General features: G+C 40.8%; 1 protein-coding gene across 4 annotated transcripts in view; it reads left to right on the top strand.

The window, feature by feature from the left end:
• Positions 1-21,379, top strand: part of SAMD13 (sterile alpha motif domain containing 13) — a 54,462-nt gene that overhangs the window by 16,710 nt on the left and 16,373 nt on the right. For all 4 annotated transcript variants that reach the window (XM_061411445.1, XM_061411447.1, XM_061411444.1 and 1 more), the window contains one exon: positions 17,682-17,793. In XM_061411445.1, the coding sequence (XP_061267429.1) occupies positions 17,682-17,793 (112 nt within the window). The remainder of the gene's footprint in view (positions 1-17,681; positions 17,794-21,379) is intronic.

The raw sequence follows: 21,379 nt of genomic DNA, 5'->3' as shown, positions 1-21,379 counted from the left end.
CAGCAACAAAGCTTAGCAACCTTCAAAAGAAGCTATTTCTTATTAAAATCATGCCTTTTCTTGCTCATGTATCTCACCGTCTTCTTCTGCCTTTGTGTTCAGTTGGTTGTTTTATTATGAAGCAAAGACTAAATTTTGGAACTAACATTTCTTTTATAATTAGTAAAGTGATACTTTTCTTAGTAATGAATATTGGAAAGTTTTCAACTCACTTTAATATTGAAATACTAGCTTTTAAACATTGAGATATAATTTTCATATAATGTATCAGTTTCAGATATACCACATAATAATTCATTATTCACCACGATAATTCAAATGTTCACCACGATGACTGTAGTTAACATGAATCACATACACAGTTAAAGTTTTTTCTTCTGATAAGAATTTTTAAGATCTACTGTCTTTAACAACTTTCGAATATACAGTACAGTATTATTAGTTATAGTCACCATGCTGAATGTTACATCCCCATGAATTACTTATTTTATAACTGGAAGTTTGTACATTTTGACCACTTTCACCCATTTAGTGCTCTGCAACCCCTCCCCTCACCTCTGGCAACCACCAATCTGTTCTCTGTATCTTTGGTTTTGGATTTACTTTTTTTGAATATTTTATTTTTAGATTCCACATATAAGTGAGATTATGTATTTGTCTTTGGCTGACTTATTTGACTTGCAGAGGGCATTTAAAATGCCCTCACATTCAATTTATATTGTCAAAAATGACAAGACTTCCTTTTTATGGCTGAATACTATTATATTCTATATATATATATATATATATATATATACACACACACACACACACACCACATTTTCTTTATTTTCCGGTGATGGACACTCAGATGGCTTTCATGTCTAGGCTATTGTAAATAGTGATGTAATGAATGTGAGGGAGCTATATCTTTTTGATTTAGTGTTTTTCTTTCTTTTAGTTAGATGCCCAGAAGCAAAATTGCTGAATTGTATGGTAGTTCTGTTTTTAATTTTTTTCAGGAACCTACCTCCTATTTTCCATACTACAATTCTACCAATAATGCCTAAGGGTTCCCTTTTCCACATCTTTGCCAGCACTTGTTATCTCTTGTTTTTTTCTTATGCCTTTCTAAAGGGCATAAGATACTTCCTTATTGTTTTGGTTTGCATTTCCCTGATGATTAATGGTTCAGTACATCTTTTCATATACCTGTTGGCCATCTGCGTATCTTCTTTGGAAAAAATGTCTATTCAAATCCTCTGCCCATTTTTAAATTTGATTGTTTATTAATATTTATTTTTACTGTGGAGTTATATGTATTCTTTATGTATTTTGGATTTGCAAGTATTTTCTCCTGTTCAGTAGGTTGCCTTCGCACTTTGTTGGTTCTGTTTGCTCTGCAGAAGATTTTTAGTCTAATATAGTCCCACTTGTTTATTTTTGCTTTTGTTGCCTCTGTTTTGGGAGTCAGATCCAAAAAAAAAAAAATCATCGCCAAGACTGATGTCAAAGAGCTTACCACTTACGTTTTCTTCTACAGGCTTTATAGTTTCAGGCCTTACATTCAAATCTTTGACCCACTTTGAATTAATTTTTCTATGTGGTATAAGGTAGTGTTCCAGTTTCATTCTTTTGCACATCGTCCTCTTGTTTTTCCAGCACCATTTATTGAAGAGACTATCTTTTCCCCTTTGTATATTCTTGGCTCATATGTCATTAATTAATTGGCCATATGTGCATTAATACTAACTTTTGAAATAGCCCTCTCTGAAGACTGTTAACTATTAAATATTAAGCTAATTATTAAATTTAAAGAAGTCATTTTTAATGTGAATTACAAGATTAGGAAGTGAATGATAGAAGTAAGATATTAGGATAATGTTAGAAATTATTATTGGTATTACTAGAATTTCTATTGGTATTGCTAGAATTTTTAGGTAGGGCTTCCCTGGTGGCTCAGATGGTAAAGAATCTGTCTACAATACATGAGACCTGGGTTCGATCCCTGGCTTGGGAAGATCCCATGGAGAAGGACATGGCAACCCACTCCAGTATTCTTGCCTGAAGAATTCCACAGACATCAGAATTCAGGTGGGCTACAGTCCATGTGGTTGCAAAGAGGTAGACACAACTGAGTGACTAACATGCCAAATTTCAAAACTCTGACTTCATTGTAGAATTATTAAAGAGACCTTTCATATAACAAAAATAACAATAGCTACCATTACTTACCTCATTAAAAAAAAATCCAGCAATGTTTATGTGTATAGCAACCCACATATCAGTCAGGCATCTAATTCTAAGGGAATCAGTCACATCTAGGGTTAAATAAATAACTTCACAGGATATTTATTTATTTGCCTGGAAGTCCTGCAAGGTTCCTTAGGGAAGGAGGAAGAGGAAGCTGTTAGAAGTAATTGTGCATCTGATCACTGGCTTCAGCTTTTGTTCATTTACTTGTATTCCTGTCCTTTTGTGTTGTCAAGTAAATAATCAGCAGTCCTTAGATGTGTGTTTTTTAAAAGCAAGGAGGAGATTGCAACCAGCTTGCTGCAACCAGACTCCACAACCATACTGCTTGAGTCTACCTGCTTGAGTGAGGGTTCCTGGCACGCTGTTCTTTCCAGGGAACAGCAGTCTGGAACAGGGAGTGATCTCAATGTAAGATTCCACTCTACTAAACACATGGGAGAATAAAATAAAGCTCCCAAGACGTTTAAGTGGCTAAATATCAAATACTTCTTAACAGATAGTTTGTTAGAAAGAAAGGAAGAAAGGGAGGGAGGGAGAGAGAGAAGGAGGAAAAAAGAAGGAAGAAGAAAAGAGAAAGAGAAAGGAGAAGGGGGGAGTGGAGAGGAGAGGGGGAAAGTGAGCCACTAATTCAGACATGCAACATGACCTTTCTAATCAGAATCTGATGTCGTAACCCTTCTGTGGATATATTTGGTAGGATAAGTCAGAGTGCTATATGTATGGATTCTTGAATCAGAGAATATATGGTAGTTGATAGTGATACTTTTAATTGGTAGTTTTATTTTTCTTCAGTTCAGTTCAGTCGCTCAGTCGTGTCTGATTCTTTGTGACCGCATGAATCAGAGCATGGCAGGCCTCCCTGTCCATCACCAACTCCCAGAGTTCACTCAGACTCATGTCCATCAAGTCGGTGATGCCATCCAGCCATCTCATCCTCTGCCGTCCCCTTTTCCTTCTGCCCCAATCCCTCCCAGCATCAGAGTCTCTTCCAATGAGTCAACTCTTCGCATGAGGTGGCCAAAGTACTGGAGTTTCAGCTTTAGCATCATTCCTTCCAAAGAATACCCAGGGCTGATCTCCTTCAGAATGGACTGGTTGGATCTCCTTGCAGTCCAAGGGACTCTCAAGAGTCTTCTCCAGCACCACAGTTCAAAAGCATCAATTCTTCAGTGCTCAGCTTTCTTCACAGTCCAAATCTCACATCCATACATGACCACTGGAAAAACCATAGCCTTGACTAGACGGACCTTTGTTGGCAAAGTAATATCTCTGCTTTTCAATATGCTATCTAGGTTGGTCAAAACTTTTCTTCCGAGGAGTAAGCGTCTTTTAATTTCATGGCTGCAGTCACCATCTGCAGTGATTTTGGAGCCCAAAAAAATAAACTCTGACACTGTTTCCACTGTTTCCCCATCTATTTCCCATGAAGTGATGGGACCAGATGCCATGATCTTCGTTTTCTGAATGTTGAGCTTTAAGCCAACTTTTTCACTCTCCTCTTTCACTTTCATCAAGAGGCTTTTCAGTTCCTCTTCACTTTCTGCCATAAGGGTGGTGTCATCTGCATATCTGAGGTTATTGATATTTCTCCATGCAATCTTGATTCCAGCTTATGCTTCTTCCAGCCCAGCGTTTCTCATGATGTACTCTGCATATAAGTTAAATAAGCAGGGTGACAATATACAGCCTTGACGTACTCCTTGTCCTATTTGGAACCAGTCTGTTGTTCCATGTCCAGTTCTAACTGTTGCTTCCTTACCTGCATATAGGTTTCTCAAGAGGCAGGTCAGGTAGTCTTGTATTCCCATCTCTTTCAGAATTTTCCACAGTTTATTGTGATCCACACAGTCAAAGGCTTTGGCATAGTCAATAAAGCAGAAACAGATGTTTTTCTGGAACTCTCTTGCTTTTTTGATGATCCAGCGGATGTTGGCAATTTGAGCTTTGCTTCCTCTGCCTTTTCTAAAACCAGCTTGAACTTCAGGAAGTTCACGGTTCACGTATTGCTGAAGCCTGGATTGGAGAATTTTGAGCATTACTTTACTAGTGTGTGAGATGAATTCTTTGGCATTGCCTTTCTTTGGGATTGGAATGAAAACTGACCTTTTCCAGTCCTGTGGCCACTGCTGAGTTTTCCAAATGTGCTGGCACATTGAGTGCAGCACTTTCACAGCATCCTCTTTTAGGATTTGAAATAGCTCAACTGGAATTCCATCACCTCCACTAGCTTTGTTCATAGTGATGCTTTCTAAGGCCCACTTGACTTCACATTATAGGATGTCTGGCTCTAGGTGAGTGATCATACCATCATAATTATCTTGGTCATAAAGATCTTTTTTGTACAGTTCTTCTGTGTATTCTTGCCACCTCTTCTTAATTTCTTCTGCTTCTGTTAGCCCACCCTCATGACCACATTTAACCTTAATTGCTCTATCTCCGAAAAGCCCCTGCCCACACTGAGGGTTAGGACTTCAGCATAGGAATTTTGGGGGTCAGGTGGACACAATTCAGTCTTAACATACTTTCTTATGATAAAAGTTTGGTTATGTTTGGTTATTCCCTTAAATAAATGACAACTTGGGTTAAGGATTGAATCTGTTCAATTTACCATTTGTGCATTGTAAATAGCTACCTTAAGGAAGTATACATTTCAAAAAAGTAAGAGGAGCAAAACTTAGAGTCAGCTAATCATATCATCATATTTTAAATGTGATAACAACAAGGAGTTCCTATCAAAGTCAGCAGAATTCACAAACATGCATTATATATCTTCTATACATTAGTAGCTTGAAGGGTTGCTGTTTTCTACATAGATTCTGGTGTGCTACTGATATTCCTACAAAGGAAAACCGAGTTTGTTAAAGCATTAAAGCCACAGTCAGTCCTTTGGAATAGTGACCACTGTGCCTGGCTCAGAGCAGGGAGGGGGAGCTCTGCAGGCCGTCTGTATGCAGTTGTCTTTAATATTATTACGGGAGTATGAAACATTCCTATGTTTATGTGTAGTGTGAATGTGGGTGTGAATTGTATCTGATAGCAAATAAAATACAAAAATGCATGGAATCCTCTTGAGAGGAATGTCTTTATTTCCTCCAGGTCAGAGGTCTTTATTTGTACTAGGAAGTTGAGAACAGGTGGGGGAAAAGGCAGATTTGTTTTCAGAAAAATGAAGTGGGGTGTTTGGGAGACATTCCTAGCAGAGGAATGCCAAGGACAGAGTGCCCTGTGATTTCAGAGGAAACGCATGAGCCTGAGGGAAGATGTCTCTTAGGAAAGAAATGATGCAGGAAGACTGACCTCCCTGTTCCTGGGACCTGATCCTGGTGTTGCTCTGGATTCAGGGCTCCACACACGTAACACAGCCTGACTCACACTGCCCTCCCTCCCTCCCTCCATTCCTCTTCTTCCTTAACTGCTCTTTGTAATAAAGCAGGGAACATGTTAAAACCGTTCTTCATCATGCAGCTGACTTGAGATTTTCCTTTTCACTAGACTGCAAGTTCCCAAGCCTTATTAAGTGCCAGACTCGTCGTGAGCAGGTGAAACTTAATTGATGATGGGAATAAAAGATTGATTGAGTTTATTAGAAAGGAGATGTTTAACCAGTATCTATTTTAAATAAGTAGAGTTCTAACCCTTAAAAGCTGAACAAACAGGGTTTTGAGTAGCATAACCAAAGCTGTGGATATGGGAAGGTCCAGGATGTTGACTGGTTGGATTTCAGTACAAACTTGGAATGGGAAAGAAGCCTGGAAAGTTATGTTTGAATTAAATCCCTGAGTGCCAAATATACAGAAGAGCTATTTGCTCTTTCAGTACTTTTGTTGCTTGGGTATGTGGCAGTGAAATGCAGTCAACTCTTATGTAGCTGGATATTAAAAAATGAAAAATGTCCTATCAGGAAACTTTAAATCATCCTGTCTCTTTGTCTGGCTGTCTTTAAGCCAGATACCTACTTGTTAGGATGAAGGGAGAGGGAGAAAAAAAAAAATGGAGATAAACTGAAAGCTCATTTGGTTGCTTCATCCTTAGCTATGTCCATAGGCCAAGAGATCAGTGTTGATTTATTGTGATCAAATTTATATTGCTTTTAGCCAAAGGCTGTTTTAAGATATGACCAAAGAGTAGGTTAATATAATTGAAAAGTAAGTTATCAAGATCAAAATAGTACAAAGTTCAAGTGTATTTCTGAGTGGAAACGCAAGTAACATTGAGAATTAGCTTTATAAAAGGAGTAGCATGATAAATAAATGTCACCGTAATATATTAACTAGTAGAAAGTAAGTTTCGCTCTGAACTTTAAAGTTGAAATGCAATTAATAGGTATAACAGGGTTTTGAAATCCCATATGGGCTGTATTTATCCAGAGTTTCCTTCTGGTCTTATCAACCTTCAGAATCTATAAAAGCATAACTATCGTAAAATATACACACTAAATTCCAAGAAAGAGTTTCGAATATTTTTCACCTGTTTCCACAAATAAAATTAAAGGGGAATGGGCACTTCTGCTGCTAGCACTTCAAATTATCATGTGCCAACATGAAAACATTCACCATAAGGTCATAATCTGCATGTATCTGCCAAATTTGTTATTTATTGCATTTCTGTCCTCACGGTTGTGTCTCTTTAGCTCTCTCTAAAAGTGAGGTGATTGTTTAATTAAGGGATAATCAGTTCCCAGTGTGAAGTATTCATGCATGATATAATTCTTATCCATACATGATGTTCCCAATCATATGCACAGGGACTGAAAGGAGACAGTGTTAAATGGGAACATTGATTCGAATAAGTGATGGGACTGGAGACAAATTCTGCTGTTCATTTCTTGCTAGTCTTTTTTATAATAAGGGAAAAATGCATATATATATTTTCAAAGTCTCCATGCCTGGAAAAATATTCATGAATTTATCATCTTTATATTTACATTGTATTCTAGGAAATATTTTGCTGTGACAATAATAATAAATACCAAATGATAATGGAACTGTTATATCTGCCATCTCATTTCATTAGCAAAATTAGCAGCCACAAAGGGAACCACCATCTGGGAGCTGTTTCAAACAGCACCATTTAAATTCCTCCTGGAGTTTGACATGGACATGTTTGTTATAAGAAAAGATTTGAAGAGAATGGCCCATTTAAAAGGGAACAGAGCATCTGAGTTTGGCCACAAATAACAGTCCTTGAGGAAACATATGGCTTTCCCAGTGGGGAAAGGTGACGCTTAAATCCATCCTCTGAAATGTTCTCATCATTTTTTCTGGCCTTGACACTCTGGCCTCCTGAACCCCCACCATCATGGGCCTTGGACCACCTCTAGGTTTCTTCTTAATACTGTTGCTGAAACCACTGGACAATTCTGCAGACAATTCTCCTCTCAGGGAGGACCTGAGTGTGTGTTTGAAGCAAGTGATGCCTTTCAGAATTGCATTGAAAATTTTCAAGTATCCTAGTCAAGCAGCATTCTCCAGGCCCTCAGGTGCATGCATCCTCAGAAGCACCAGTTCATTCCCCCAATTCTAACACTTAGAGTACGCTGTTTACATGTCTGCTTCCCCTCACCAGAGTGCCGGTTCCGTGAAGGATATGCGTGCCTATCCTCATAACCTGTCTCTAAGCACAGCACTGAGAAGACAGTAGGCTTTTAGTAAACATTTATTGTATCAGTAAGTATGGGCTGGAAAAAGAATTGATATGGAGACAAACAGGTATGGAATTCAATCCTGGTTTTATATACTATGTGATATGCAGTGAGTTCTTAACCTTTCTGAGCCTTAGTTTCCTGAAAATCAGGTCACAGTAGCCAGTTTACAAGGAGCTAGAAGACTGACAATAGGTTATAAGTGAAAAGCCTATTGTAGACTGTAAGTACCCTCTGGATGTTAGTCCATTAATGTAACAGATCTTTGCTGTGTATCAACTGTATATTCCAGTCCAACCAGTGCTGGGTGCTGGAGAGATGCAGAGATGGAGACAGTTTCTCCTTTCAAGATGTGTGTGGTCTAACATTGTGATTTTTATGTTACTTTGTCTTTTGAGCTAATCAGCTGTAACTTAAGTGGATCAGACGTTCCCCTAGATTCTTCTGTAAGGATCCCCTCGCCCTAAGTAGGAGACTTTCCTCATTACTCTTGCTCTTCATGGTAGGCTGCCAGCACTTTTGCAAAGCCTTTGTTCTCTGCTATGATGCTAGTACTCAAGAATATTTCAGAACTGAGGAAGTGATGATGTCATATCCCAGCAGAATAAGAATCAGGAAAGGCTCCCATCCTAAAATTACAATGTAGCATACTTTGTATGTATATATATTATATATATATATAAAAATATATTATATATATATAAAATATATATATATAATATTTGTATGTATAGATGTAGAAGCTCTATACAGTCAGCAAAAACAAGACCAGGAACTGACTGTGGCTCTGATCATGAACTCCTTATTGACAAATTCAGACTTAAATTGAAGAAGGTAGGGAAAACCACTAGACCATTCAGATATGACCTAAATCAAATCCCTTACGATTATACAGTGGCAATGAGAAATAGATTCAAGGCATTATATCTGAAGAACTATGGACGGAGGTTCATGACATTGTACAGGAGGCAGTGATCAAGACCATCCCTAAGAAAAAGAAATGCAAAAAGGCAAAATGGTTGTCTGTGGAGGCCTTACAAACAGCTGAGAAAAGAAGAGAAGGTAAAGGCAAAGGAGAAAAGGAAAGATATACCCATTTGAACGCAGAGTTCCAAAGAATAGCAAGGAGAGAGAAGAAAGCCTTCCTCAGTGATCAATGCAAAGAAATAGAGGAAAACAATAGAATGGGAAAGACTAGAGATCTCTTCAAGAAAATTAGAGACACTAAGGGAACATTTCATGCAAAGGTGAGCACACTAAATGACAAAAATGGTATGGACCTAACAGAAGCAGAAGATATTAAGAAGAGGTGGCAAGAATACACAGAAGAACTATGCAAAACAAAGTCTTCATGACCCAGATAACTACGATGGTGTGATCACTCACCTAGAGCCAACATCCTGGAATGTGAAGTCAAGTGGGCCTTAGGAAGCGTCACTACAAACAAAACTAGTGGAGGTGATGGAATTCCAGTTGAGCTCTTTCAAATCCTAAAAGATGATTCTGTGAAAGTGCTGCACTCAATATGCCAGCAAATCTGGAAAACTCAGCAGTAGCCACAGGACTGGAAAAGGTCAGTTTTCATTCCAATCCCAAAGAAAGGCAACGCCAAGGAACGCTCAAACTACCTCACAATTGAACTCATCTCACACACTAGGAAAGTAATGCTCAAAAATCTCCAAGCCAGGCTTCAACAGCCAGTGAACCGTGAACTTGCAGATATTCAAGCTAGACTTAGAAAAGGCGAGGAACCAGAGATCAAATTGGCAACATCTATTGGATCATCGAAAAAGCAAGAGAGTTCCAGAAAACCATCTACTTCTGCTTTTATTGACTATGCCAAAGCCTTTGATTGTGTGGATCACAAAAAACTGTGGATAATTCTTTAAGAAATGGGAATATCATACCACCTGACCTGCCTATTGAGAAATCTGTATGCAGGTCAAGAAGCAACAGTTAGAATGGGACATAGAACAGCAGACTGGTTCCAAACTGGGAAAGGAGTACTTCAAGGTTGTATATTGTCACCCTGCTTATTTAACTTTATGCAGAGTACATCATGTGAAATGCTGGGCTGGATGAAGCACAAGCTGGAATCAAGATTGCTGGAAGAAATATCAATAACCTCAGATATGCAGATGATACCACCCTTCTGGCAGAAAGTGAAGAAGAACTAAAGGGCCTCTTGATGAAAGTGAAAGAGGAGAGTGAAAAACTTAAAGCTCAACATTCAGAAAACTAAGATCATGACATCTGGCCCCAACACTTCATGCCAAATAGATGGGGAAACAATGGAAACAGTAACCGACTATTTTCTTGGGCTCCAAAATCACTGCAGATGGTGACTGCAGCCATGAAATTAAAAGACATTTACTCCTTGGAAGAAAAACTATGACCTACCTAGAAAGCATATTAAAAAGCAGAGACATTACTTTACCAACAAAGGTCCATCTAGTCAAAGCTGTGGTTTTTCCAGTAGTCATGTATAGTTATGAGAACTGGACCATAAAGAAAGCTGAGCTCCAAAGGATTGATGCTTTTGAACTGTGGTGTTGGAGAAGATTCTTGAGAATCCCTTGGACTTCAAGGAGATGCACCAGTCAGTCTTAAAGGAAATCAACCCTGAATATTCTTTGGAAGGACTGATGCTGAAGCTGAAACTCTAGTACTTTGGCCACCTGATGTGAAGAACTGATTCATTGGAAAAGACCCTGATGCTGCAAAAGATTGAGGGCAGGAGGAGAAGGGGATGCCAGAGGATTAGATAGTTGAATGGCATCACCAAAGCGATGGACATAAGTTTGAGTAGGCTCCGGGAGTTGGTGATGGACGAGGAAGTCTGTCGTGCTGTAGTCCATGGGGTCGCAAAGAATGGGACACGACTCAGTGACAGAACTGAACTGATATTTTGTTATCACAATTTGATAGCTCTTCTTAATGAATAAAGGCAGCTAATTGAAGATAGCCACAGGGATGGTGAATTCAGATGTTTTCTGGGGGCACTTAAGAGTGTATTAGATGGGTCACTGTGCTTACTGCTAGAAGTGAGCTGATTAAAAAGCCTAAAAAATGTTTTAGAACAATGAACTCCTTTCCAAACATTTTTTCAAGCCTATCTTAAGCAAGAGAGGGAAGGTAAATGGTACCTAGAAAAGAGTCCTCAATGTCAGCTCATGACTGCTTATGCTGATAGGATGATGGAAAATCCCAGCATGATAATACCCCACTCCAGTACTCTTGCCTGGAAAATCCCATGGATGGAGGAGCCTGGTAGGCTGCAGTCCATGGGGTCGCTAAGAGTCGGACACGACTGAGCGACTTCACTTTCACTTTTCTCTTTCATGCATTGGAGGGGGAAATGGCAACCACTCCAGTGTTCTTGCTTGGAGAATCCCAGGGATGGCGGCGCCTGTTGGGCTGCTGTCTATGGGGTCTCACAGAGTCAGACATGACTGAAGCGACTCAGCAGCAGCAGCAGCAGCTTTAATTTGAAAATACATGTTAACACCCTAACATGTTAAGAATGTTAGGATGAAAAATAGTTTTTCCCCATGTGTTTTGCCTAAATGGTAGGAAAGCGTTGTGGGGGTGGGGGTGGGGAATCAGGGTGAGGTGAGGGACATGTGGCATGTGTGAGTGAGCAAGTACATGAGTGTGTGCACACAAGGGCAGTACTGACAGATTTACAATCTCTATGCCCAAAAGGGACCGTACCTCTAATTAGTAAGCATTGACTCTGTTTTTAAATTAAGTGTTGTGTTAATAAGTAATTGATCACACGTGCCATTGATTATGGAGAAGGCAATGGCACCCCACTCCAGCAGTCTTGCCAGGCAAATCCCATGGACAGAGGAGCCTGGTGGGCTTCAGTCCATGGGGTCGCTAAGAGTCGGACACGATTGAGTGACTTCACTTTCACTTTTCACTTTCATGCATGGGAGAAGGAAATGGCAACCCACTCCAGTGTTCTTGCCTGGAGAATCCCAGGGACGGGGAGCCTGGTGGGCTGCCATCTATGGTGTCACACAGAGTCGGCCACGACTGAAATGACTTAGCAGCAGTAGCAGGAGCCATTGACTAGTGACTCCTTTTTCTTTAGGAGAGAATTTTGTTGTTGTTATTGTTGTTTTAATTACTTTTTACTGGAGTATAATTGCTTTACAATGTATTAATTTCTACTGTACAGCAAAGTGAAACAGCCATACATATACATGTATCCCCTTTTTTGGATTCCCTTCCCATTTAGATCACCACAGAGCACTAAGTAGCATTTGATGAGCTACACAGTAGGTTCCCATTAGTTATCTACTTTATACATAATATCAGTAGTGTATACATGTCAGTCTTTATCTCCCAAATCATCCCACGCCCCACTTACAGCCTTGGTGTCCACACCTTTGTTTTATACACATGTCTCTATTTCTGTTTTGCAAATAAGATCATCTACACCATGTATCTAGATTTTTTTAATCAAATATTTTAAGTTTCTACTATGAGCAAGACATTATTCTGAGGGTGAGGCAGAGGTACAGCTCAGCCCTTGACTTCTAGATATTTGAAGACTTTCAGAAATGCACAGACTCTGGGCAATTTTATTTCTATTGAAAGTAACATGAATCTTTTCAATTTGCACTGAATGTTGAATGTTTCCAAGCTTAGTTCTTGGACCCAGTTCTCTCCTTGTCCCCTCCCAAGGTTTCAAATGCCATCTGAACACTCTGACTCCCCACTGTGTACCTCTAGCCCACTTGTCTGCTTTGAGCTCCAGACCCATATTCCGCATTAAATCTCAACTTGGATGTAGATGGTACCCCGCACTCAGTGTGTCCAGCTAAACCTGGGGGTGTGGTCTAAGTGAAGTTACCACCATCCAGCCAGTTACAGGACACTTTCATCTCCTTAGTTCTCATGTCTAGTCCACCACTGGGCTCCTCAGGTGGTGCTGCTGGTAAAGAACCCGCCTGCCAATGCAGGTAGACATAGCAGACATGGCTTCAGTCCTTAGGTTGGGAAGATCCCCTGGAGGAGGGCATGGCAACTCACTCCAGTATTCTTGCCTGGAGAATCCCATGGACACAGGAGCCCGGCAGGCTACTATTCACACGGTTGCAAAGAGTTGGACACGACTGAAGCAACTGAGCGTGCAGGTACTTTGTTGTTCACTTGCTCGGTCGTGTCTGACTCTTTGCGATCTCATGGACTGCAGCATGCCAGGCTTCCCTGTGCTTCACCATCTCCCGGAGTCTGCCCAACTCATGTCCGTTGAGTCGATGATGCATCCAACCATCTTGTCCTCTGTCATCCCCTTCTCCTCCTGCCTTCTCTCTTTCCCAGCAACGGGGTCTTTTCCAGTGAGTCAGCTTTTCAGACCAGGTGGTCAAAGTATTGGAACTTCAGCTTCAACATCAGTCCTTCCAGTGAACACCCAGGACTGATCTCCTATAGGATGGACTGGTTGGATCTGCTTGCTGTCCAAGGGACTCTCAAGAGGCTTCTCCAACACCACAGTTTGAAGGCATCAATTCTTCAGCTCTCGGCCTTCTTTATGGTCCAACACTCACATCCATATTTGACTACTGGAAAAACCATAGCCTTGACTAGACACACCTTTGTAGGCAAAGTAATATGTCTGCTTTTTAACATGTTTTCTAGGTTTGTCATAGTTTTTCTTCCAAAGAGCGAGCATCTTTTAATTTCATGGCTGTAGTCACCATCTGCAGAAATTTTGGAGCCCATGAAAATAAAGTTTGTCACTGTTTCCATCATTTGCCCATCTTTTGCCATGAAGTAACAGGACCAGATACCATGATCTTAGTTTTTTGAATGTTGAATTTTAAGCCAGCTTTTTCACTCTCCTCTTTTACCTTCATCTAGAGGTTCTTTAGTTCCTCTTCGCTTTCTGCCATAACAGTTATATCATCTACATATCTGAGGTTATTAACAGTTCTCCCAGCAATCTTGATTCCAGCTTGTGCTTCATCCAGCCCAGGATTTCACGTGATGTACTCTGCATATAAGTTAAATAAGCAGGGTGACAATATACAGCCTTGATGTACTCCTTTCCCAATTTGGAACCAGTTGATTGTACCATATCCAGTTCCAGCTATTTCTTCTTGACCTGCATACAGGTTTCACAGGAGACAGGTAAGGTAGTCTGGTATTCCCATCTCTTTAAGGGTTTTCCAGTTTGTTGTGATACACACAGTCAAAGGCTTTAACATAGTCAGTGAAGGAAAAGTAGATGTTTTCTAGAACTCTCTTGCTTTTTCTATGATCCAACGGATGTTGGCAATTTGATCTCTGGTTCCTCTGCCTTTTCTAAATCCAGCTTGGACATCTGGAAGTTCTTGGCTCATGTACTGTTGAAGCCTACCTTGGAGGACTTTGAGCATGCGCTTGCTAGCATGTGAAATGAGTGCAATTGTGCAGTAGTTTGAACATTCTTTGCCTTGCCTTTCTTTGGTATTGGAATGTAAACTGACCTTTTCCTTTCCTGTGGCCACTGCTGAGTTTTCCAAATTTGCTGGGATTTTGAGTGTAGTACCTTAACAGCATCACCTTTTAGGATTGGAAATAGCACAGCTGGAATTCCATCACCTCTTCTAACTTTGTTCATAGTGATGCTTCCTAAAGCCCACTTGACTTTGCACTACAGGATGTCTGGCTCTAGGTGAGTAATCACACCATTGTGGCTATCTAGGTCATTAAAAATTCTTTTTTGTGTAGTTCTTCTGTGTATTCTTGCCACTTCTTCTTAATCTCTTCTGCTGCTTTTAGGTCCATACCATTTCTGTCCTTTATTGTGCCCATCTTTGCATGAAATGTTCCCTTGCTATTTCTAATTTTCTTGAAGAAATCTCTAGTCTTTGCCATTCAATTGTTTTCCTCTGTTTCTTTGCATTGTTAATCAATCTCTTTAACAAGTGGTGCTGGGAAATCTGGTCAACCACTTGTAAAAGAATGAAACTGGACCACTTTCTAACACCATACACAAAAATAAACTCAAAATGGATTAAAGATCTAAACGTAAGACCAGAAACTATAAAACTCCTAGAGGAGAACATAGGCAAAACACTCTCGACATACATCACAGCAGGATCTCTATGACCCACCTCCCAGAATATTGGAAATAAAAGCAAAAATAAACAAATGGGACCTAATTAACCTTAAAAGCTTCTGCACATCAAAGGAAACTATTAGCAAGGTGAAAAGACAGCCTTCAGAATGGGAGAAAATAATAGCAAATGAAGCAACCGACAAACAACTAATCTCAAAAATATACAAGCAACTCCTACAGCTCAACTCCAGAAAAATAAACGACCCAATCAAAAAATGGGCAAAGAACTAAATAGACATTTCTCCAAAAAAGACATACAGATGGCTAACAAACACATGAAAAGATGCTCAACATCACTCATTATCAGAGAAATGCAAATCAAAACCACTATGAGGTACCATTTCACACCAGTCAGAATGGCTGCGATCAAAAGTCTACAAATAATAAATGCTGGAGAGGGTGTGGAGAAAAGGGAACCCTTACACTGTTGGTGGGAATGCAAACTAGTACAGCCACTATGGAGAACAGTGTGGAGATTCCTTAAAAAACTGGAAATAGAACTGCCTTATGACCCAGCAATCCCACTGCTGGGCATACACACTGAGGAAACCAGAAGGGAAAGAGACACGTGTACTCCAATGTTCATCGCAGCACTGTTTATAATAGCCAAGACGTGGAAGCAACCTAGATGTCCATCAGCAGATGAATGGATAAAGAAACTGTGGTACATATACACAATGGAGTATTACTCAGCCATTAAAAAGAATACATTTGAATCAGTTCTAATGAGGTGGATGAAACTGGAGCCTATTATACAGAGTGAAGTAAGCCAGAAGGAAAAACGTAAATACAGTATACGAGACAGCTGAAGAAGGCCTTCTTATCTCTCCTTGCCTTTCTCTGGAACTCTGCATTCATTGTGTATATCTTTCCCTTCCTCCCTTGCTTTTTGCTTCTCTTCTTTTCTCAGCTATTTGTAAGGCCTCCTCAGACAACCATTGTGCCTCTCTGCATTTCTTTTTCTTGGGGATGGTTTTGATCACTGCTTCCTGTACAGTGTTATGAACCTCTGTCCGTAGTTCTTGAGGCACTCTGTCTATCAGATCTAATCCCTTGAATCTATGCATGCACTAGTCCACCACTAGCTGTTGCTGATTCTGTTGGTTAAATACTTTTTAAATCCATATGTTTCTCTCCTTTTCTACAATAGTCTCAGTCACCATGAGCTCTTACTTGGTCCTGTCTTCTCTGGCTCCTCTCCAATACTCTTTTTTCCAGAAATGTGAGTCAGATCAGGTCACGCCCATTACCTCAGACCATTTAACAAATCCCATTGCTCCTAGACAAAAATTCAGAATCCTCAATGCGACATCCAAGACCAACATGGCTCTCTGTATGTATTCCTGTCAGAGAGCCTGAAATCATCTTTACCTGACTTCTTCATATGATTAACTTTCTGGCTGCTCTCTAGACCTTACCTGAAAAGAAACTTCCACAAGAAAGCTTCTCATAGGCCCTCCCACTGCCATAGGACAGAGTACCCATCCTTAGCTGCATTGCATGGCTATGCATTTGGTTGTATGATTGTGAGTCAGTGTCTACTCCCCCTGTGCTGTGTGCTCACAAAGTAAGGACTGTTCTGTTTTACTCACCAAATGTATTCCCAGTTGGAGGACTAGGAGAGGGCTTGGTCCTGAAGGACCTCCTGAGCCAGGTGAAGCTATTTGGAATTTATCCAAAGGGCAATGGGAAGCCTTTGAAAGTTTGGAAGCAGGGGACAATGTGATAGGATGTATACTCTAGAAGAATCACCATGGACAAGGCGTAGAGAAATCCAAACAAGTACTCTTGAAACACGGAAATAAGCAGAAACACAGTAACTGCAGGTCCACTCTTTCTCTATTCCACCTTTCCTCCTCTCCTCTCCAAATCCAGTGAGGTTACCCAGATACCCTCTCAAACAAATGCTTGATCAATATCTAGTTGCCTGAACATTGAGTGACTTCCTAACAACTTGGTTGATGCAAGGAATTATAAAGTGAGAACTGGTCCAGACCCAAATGTACATCTTCAGCCCACATCTCCCACTTTAGTAGAAAGTCTAGAGACTGTCTAATAAGCAGAGTATAATACAATGTGGAAAGTGCTCTGATAGGAGTTAGAATGGAGGTCTGGAACTCAGAGGCGGTTATAACTAATACACTTTCAGGTGGAGCAGAAAATGCCTCACAGGGACTGTGGCATTTGATCCAGTAGGAAGGATAGGATTTTTTCAGAGACAGCTGAGGGGGCCCTCAGTGGCTAGAACAGCACGTGAAGGGCATGGCTGTTGGGGAATGGCTTTAGCTCTGGATGGGGATGGGGGTGGGGAAAGTGGTGATGTGCTGGGGCCTTATTGTAGAAGGTCTGGTATTCTTAGTTCAGGAGTGTGAATATGATATTCTGGGCTGCCAGAAGTCACTGGACCACTCCGAATATCTCTAAATTAAAAAACAATACATGAGGGAATACTTTATATTAAAGGTTTATAGAAAAAGCAGTGACTGGGCCAGTGAGAGCAATGATCTTCTGAACCCAAGAAACACAAGAATGATTCTGGTCCTGAAGCATGTACCATGGGGTCTGGGCCCCTGGTTGCAGTGAGCTGACCCAGGCCTGCCCCGGGGAGACCGAGTGGGGACCTGGCCACACACGGTCGTGAGCATGCTCTGCCCTGATAGCCATCCTGATTGGTATTTTATTTTGCAGTTCCATGGAGAACGGGAGGCCACCGGATCCTGCAGACTGGGCCGTGATGGATGTTGTCAATTACTTCCGAATGGCAGGATTTGAGGAGCAAGCTAGTGCATTTCAGGAACAGGTAACTCAATCTAGAGAAATACACAATGAACATGATTGCCTCCCTTCCCCACAACAAGCAGAAGGGACTGAGAAGGAAAGGCATAGAGAGCAGTGAGGGATCAGTGATGCCCCAGGTCACCCCAGCCCCCGGGAAACTGAGAGGGTGGGGAAGGGAAGTATGGAAGTGACAAGCTAATGATTCCTTCCTGCAAGAGGAAAACCCAAGTTCTGAGACAGAGACATGGGTGCAGCTATAGAGAGGAGGTCCAAGTCTCATCTCCATCTGCATCTCAGAAAGCAGAACACAGAAAAAAGAGGAAAATGAGGGGTGAATCTGGCAGAGAGACACACTTCTGTCTGCTGCTGGCCTCTGCGCCACCTGAGCTGTTAATTAAGCCTCCTCCAATTTGCTTGCTGGGTGCTGAGCAAAGTCGAATGGAAAGAACACAGGGTTTGGACTTCAATCCTGCTTCTTATAATTCTTTGTGATCCCAGGCAAGTTGTTATGACTCTCTGAGTCATGTTTTCACATCTGTAATACCAGGCTGTCAGTGCCTAGGGTGGTATTTTGAGAGTTAAAGCGTGAAGGCACGGTGCCTAGGGTAGGTGCTGGCCCAACTTTGATGCCCCCCAAATGTGAATTCCCTCACTCAGATCCAGTGTTGGTACTGGAGAGATGGAGAGAAGAGCAGGGGATCCCTCCCAATTGTCTGGGTGATTCCTGGTTCCATTTTCCAGGCTGGGCCAGCACTGCAAGGGATGGTTCTCAAAGGGCTTTGACCATGAGGAAGCAAATCAGGGTACATGTGATCACCACCAGACCAGCTCTGTAGGAAAACACAGAGTTCCCATTTCCCTGTCAATGAAGTCTGCAGTCTTCTAAGCATTCAGTTCACTTTTCTAATTTTATAATGTAATTGAGAGAATTATAAACTGAGCAATACATTTCGCTGCTTCTTGCACATCCCCTTAGCCATTTCTTTCTCTCTCAAGATAGGTTTGGATAAGTGCAGTTTTCTAATATCATGTTTTCTAATGAGATATATATCTTGTATTCTAATAAATATCTAATATCGTATATAGACAAGTACACTTCTCTAATATCATAAATAAATCTAATCTCTAGATTTCCTTCAGCCAGTTTTTTTCTTCAACTTTATCCCTGCATATGTGTTTTTTGTTAATTTGGAAAATTTGCCAGAATAACAGCTTAAATCACTTCACACCCACCAGGACAGCTAAAATTAGAAAAACTGATAGCAAATGTTCATGAGGATATAGAGCAACCACACTCTCCTACATCGTTAGTGGGAGTGTAAAAAAACACTCATATATCTACCCCATGATCTAGCAGCTTCATTCCAGAGTGTTTACCCAAGGGAAATGAAAGCATATGTCCACCAAAGATTTGCACAACACTGTTCAAGTAGCTTTATTCCTAATAGTACAAAACCAGAAGCCCAAGTGTCCATCAATAGAGTGAATATACAAACTGTGGTCTAGCCATCAGATCAGATCAGATCAGATCAGTCACTCAGTCGTGTCCGACTCTTTGCAACCCCCTTGAATCACAGCACGCCAGGCCTCCCTGTCCATCACCAACTCCCGGAGTTCACTCAGACTCACATCCATCGAGTCAGTGATGCCATCCAGCCATCTCATCCTCTGTCGTCCCCTTCTCCTCCTGCCCCCAATCCCTCCCAGCATCAGAGTCTTTTCCAATGAGTCAACTCTTCACATGAGGTGTCCAAAGTACTGGAGTTTCAGCTTTAGCATCATTCCTTCCAAAGAAATCCCAGGGCTGATCTCCTTCAGAATGGACTGGATGGATCTCCTTGCAGTCCAAGGGACTCTCAAGAGTCTTCTCCAACACCACAGTTCAAAAGCATCAATTCTTCGGCACTCAGCCTTCTTCACAGTCCAACTCTCACATCCATACATGACCACAGGAAAAACCATAGCCTTGACTAGACGGAACTTTGTTGGCAAAGTAATATCTCTGCTTTTGAATATGCTATCTAGGTTGGTCATAACTTTCCTTCCAAGGAGTAAGCATCATTTAATTTCATGCCTGCAGTCACCATCTGCAGTGATTTTGGAGCCCAGAAAAATAAAGTCTGACATTGTTTCCACTGTTTCTGCATCTATTTCCCATGAAGTGGTGGGACCGGATGCCATGATCTTCGTTTTCTGAATGTTGAGATTTAAGTCCACTTTTTCACTCTCCTCTTTCACTTTCATCAAGAGGCTTTTGAGTTCCTCTTCACTTTCTGCCATAAGGGTGGTGTCATCTGCATATCTGAGGTTATTGATATTTCTCCCAGCAATCTTGATTCCAGCTTGTGTTTCTTCCAGTCCAGCATTTCTCAGGATGTACTCTGCATATAAGTTAAATAAACAGGGTGACAATATACAGCCTTGACGTACTCCTTTTTCTATTTGGAACCAGTCTGTTGTTCCATGTCCAGTTCTAACTGTTGCTTCCTGACCTGCATACAGATTTCTCAAGAGGCAGATCAGGTGGTCTGGTATTCCCATCTCTTTCAGAATTTACAGTGGAATAAAGAAAAATGAACTATACTGATACACACAACAGTTTGGATGAGTCTTAAAACATTATGCTGAATGAGAGAAGCTCTGCATAAAAGAGCTTGTTCTGAATGGTTTTTGTCTTATTCCATGTGGGTTGCTATAACAAAAATACCATGAACTGTGTAACTTATAAACAACACTTATTTCTCATATTTTACAGGTAGGAAGTCTAAGATGAAAGCATTAGCAGACTGGGTGTCTGGTAAGGGCCCACTTCCTAGGCAGCCATCATTTTGCTGTGTCCTCACCCAGAGGAAGGAATGAGCAAGCTCTCTGGGCCCGCTTTTATAAAGGCACAGATATACATGGGGGCTCTGTTCTCATCATCTATTAATAATTGCCTCCCAAAGGGCCCGCCTCTTAATATCATTACTAATACCCTCAAGATCCATTGCGGGGTTGGTTTCAACATACAAATTTGGGGGAGAACACATTCAGACCACAGCAGTTCTGTTTAGATAAAGGATGAAAACAGGAAAATACACTAATGATAGAAAAAAAATCAGACAGTGCTCGCCTCTGGGTAGGTAGGAAAGGGGAATGACTAGGAAGGAGCATGAGGGAACTTTCTGAGGGATGGTAGCATTTTGCATCTTGATAAAGCTTTGGGTTATGGGTATATGCTTTGGTCACTGCTTATGCACAAACATATGCAGATGATTCAGATTTGTGTATTACACAGCCAGTAAATGTTTCCTCAAAAGTAAAGACCTATAAAAAATAATTAATGGTATGCAAACTGAAGTATTTAGGGGAGAAGTATACTGATTATGCAACTTACTTTGAAATGCATCAGAATACAGACTCACAGTTGCATAGAGGGATGAGTAGATGGATAGACATATGATACAATAAGCATGGAATATAATCATTGTAGAATCTAGGTGGTGGCAATACAGGTGCTCCCTATAATATTCTTACAACTTCATGTTTGAAATTTTTTATAATAAAATTGTGGGGGAAAATAACTGCGGTTGGAGAGTGGAAGGCTGATCAGCTGAAACCTATTTTGT

Source organism: Bos javanicus, chromosome 3 (genome assembly GCF_032452875.1).
Source record: "Bos javanicus breed banteng chromosome 3, ARS-OSU_banteng_1.0, whole genome shotgun sequence".
Taxonomy (NCBI): domain Eukaryota; kingdom Metazoa; phylum Chordata; class Mammalia; order Artiodactyla; family Bovidae; genus Bos; species Bos javanicus.
Note: the sequence above shows the minus strand (reverse complement) of the source record. Positions and strands in the feature narration are given on the sequence as shown.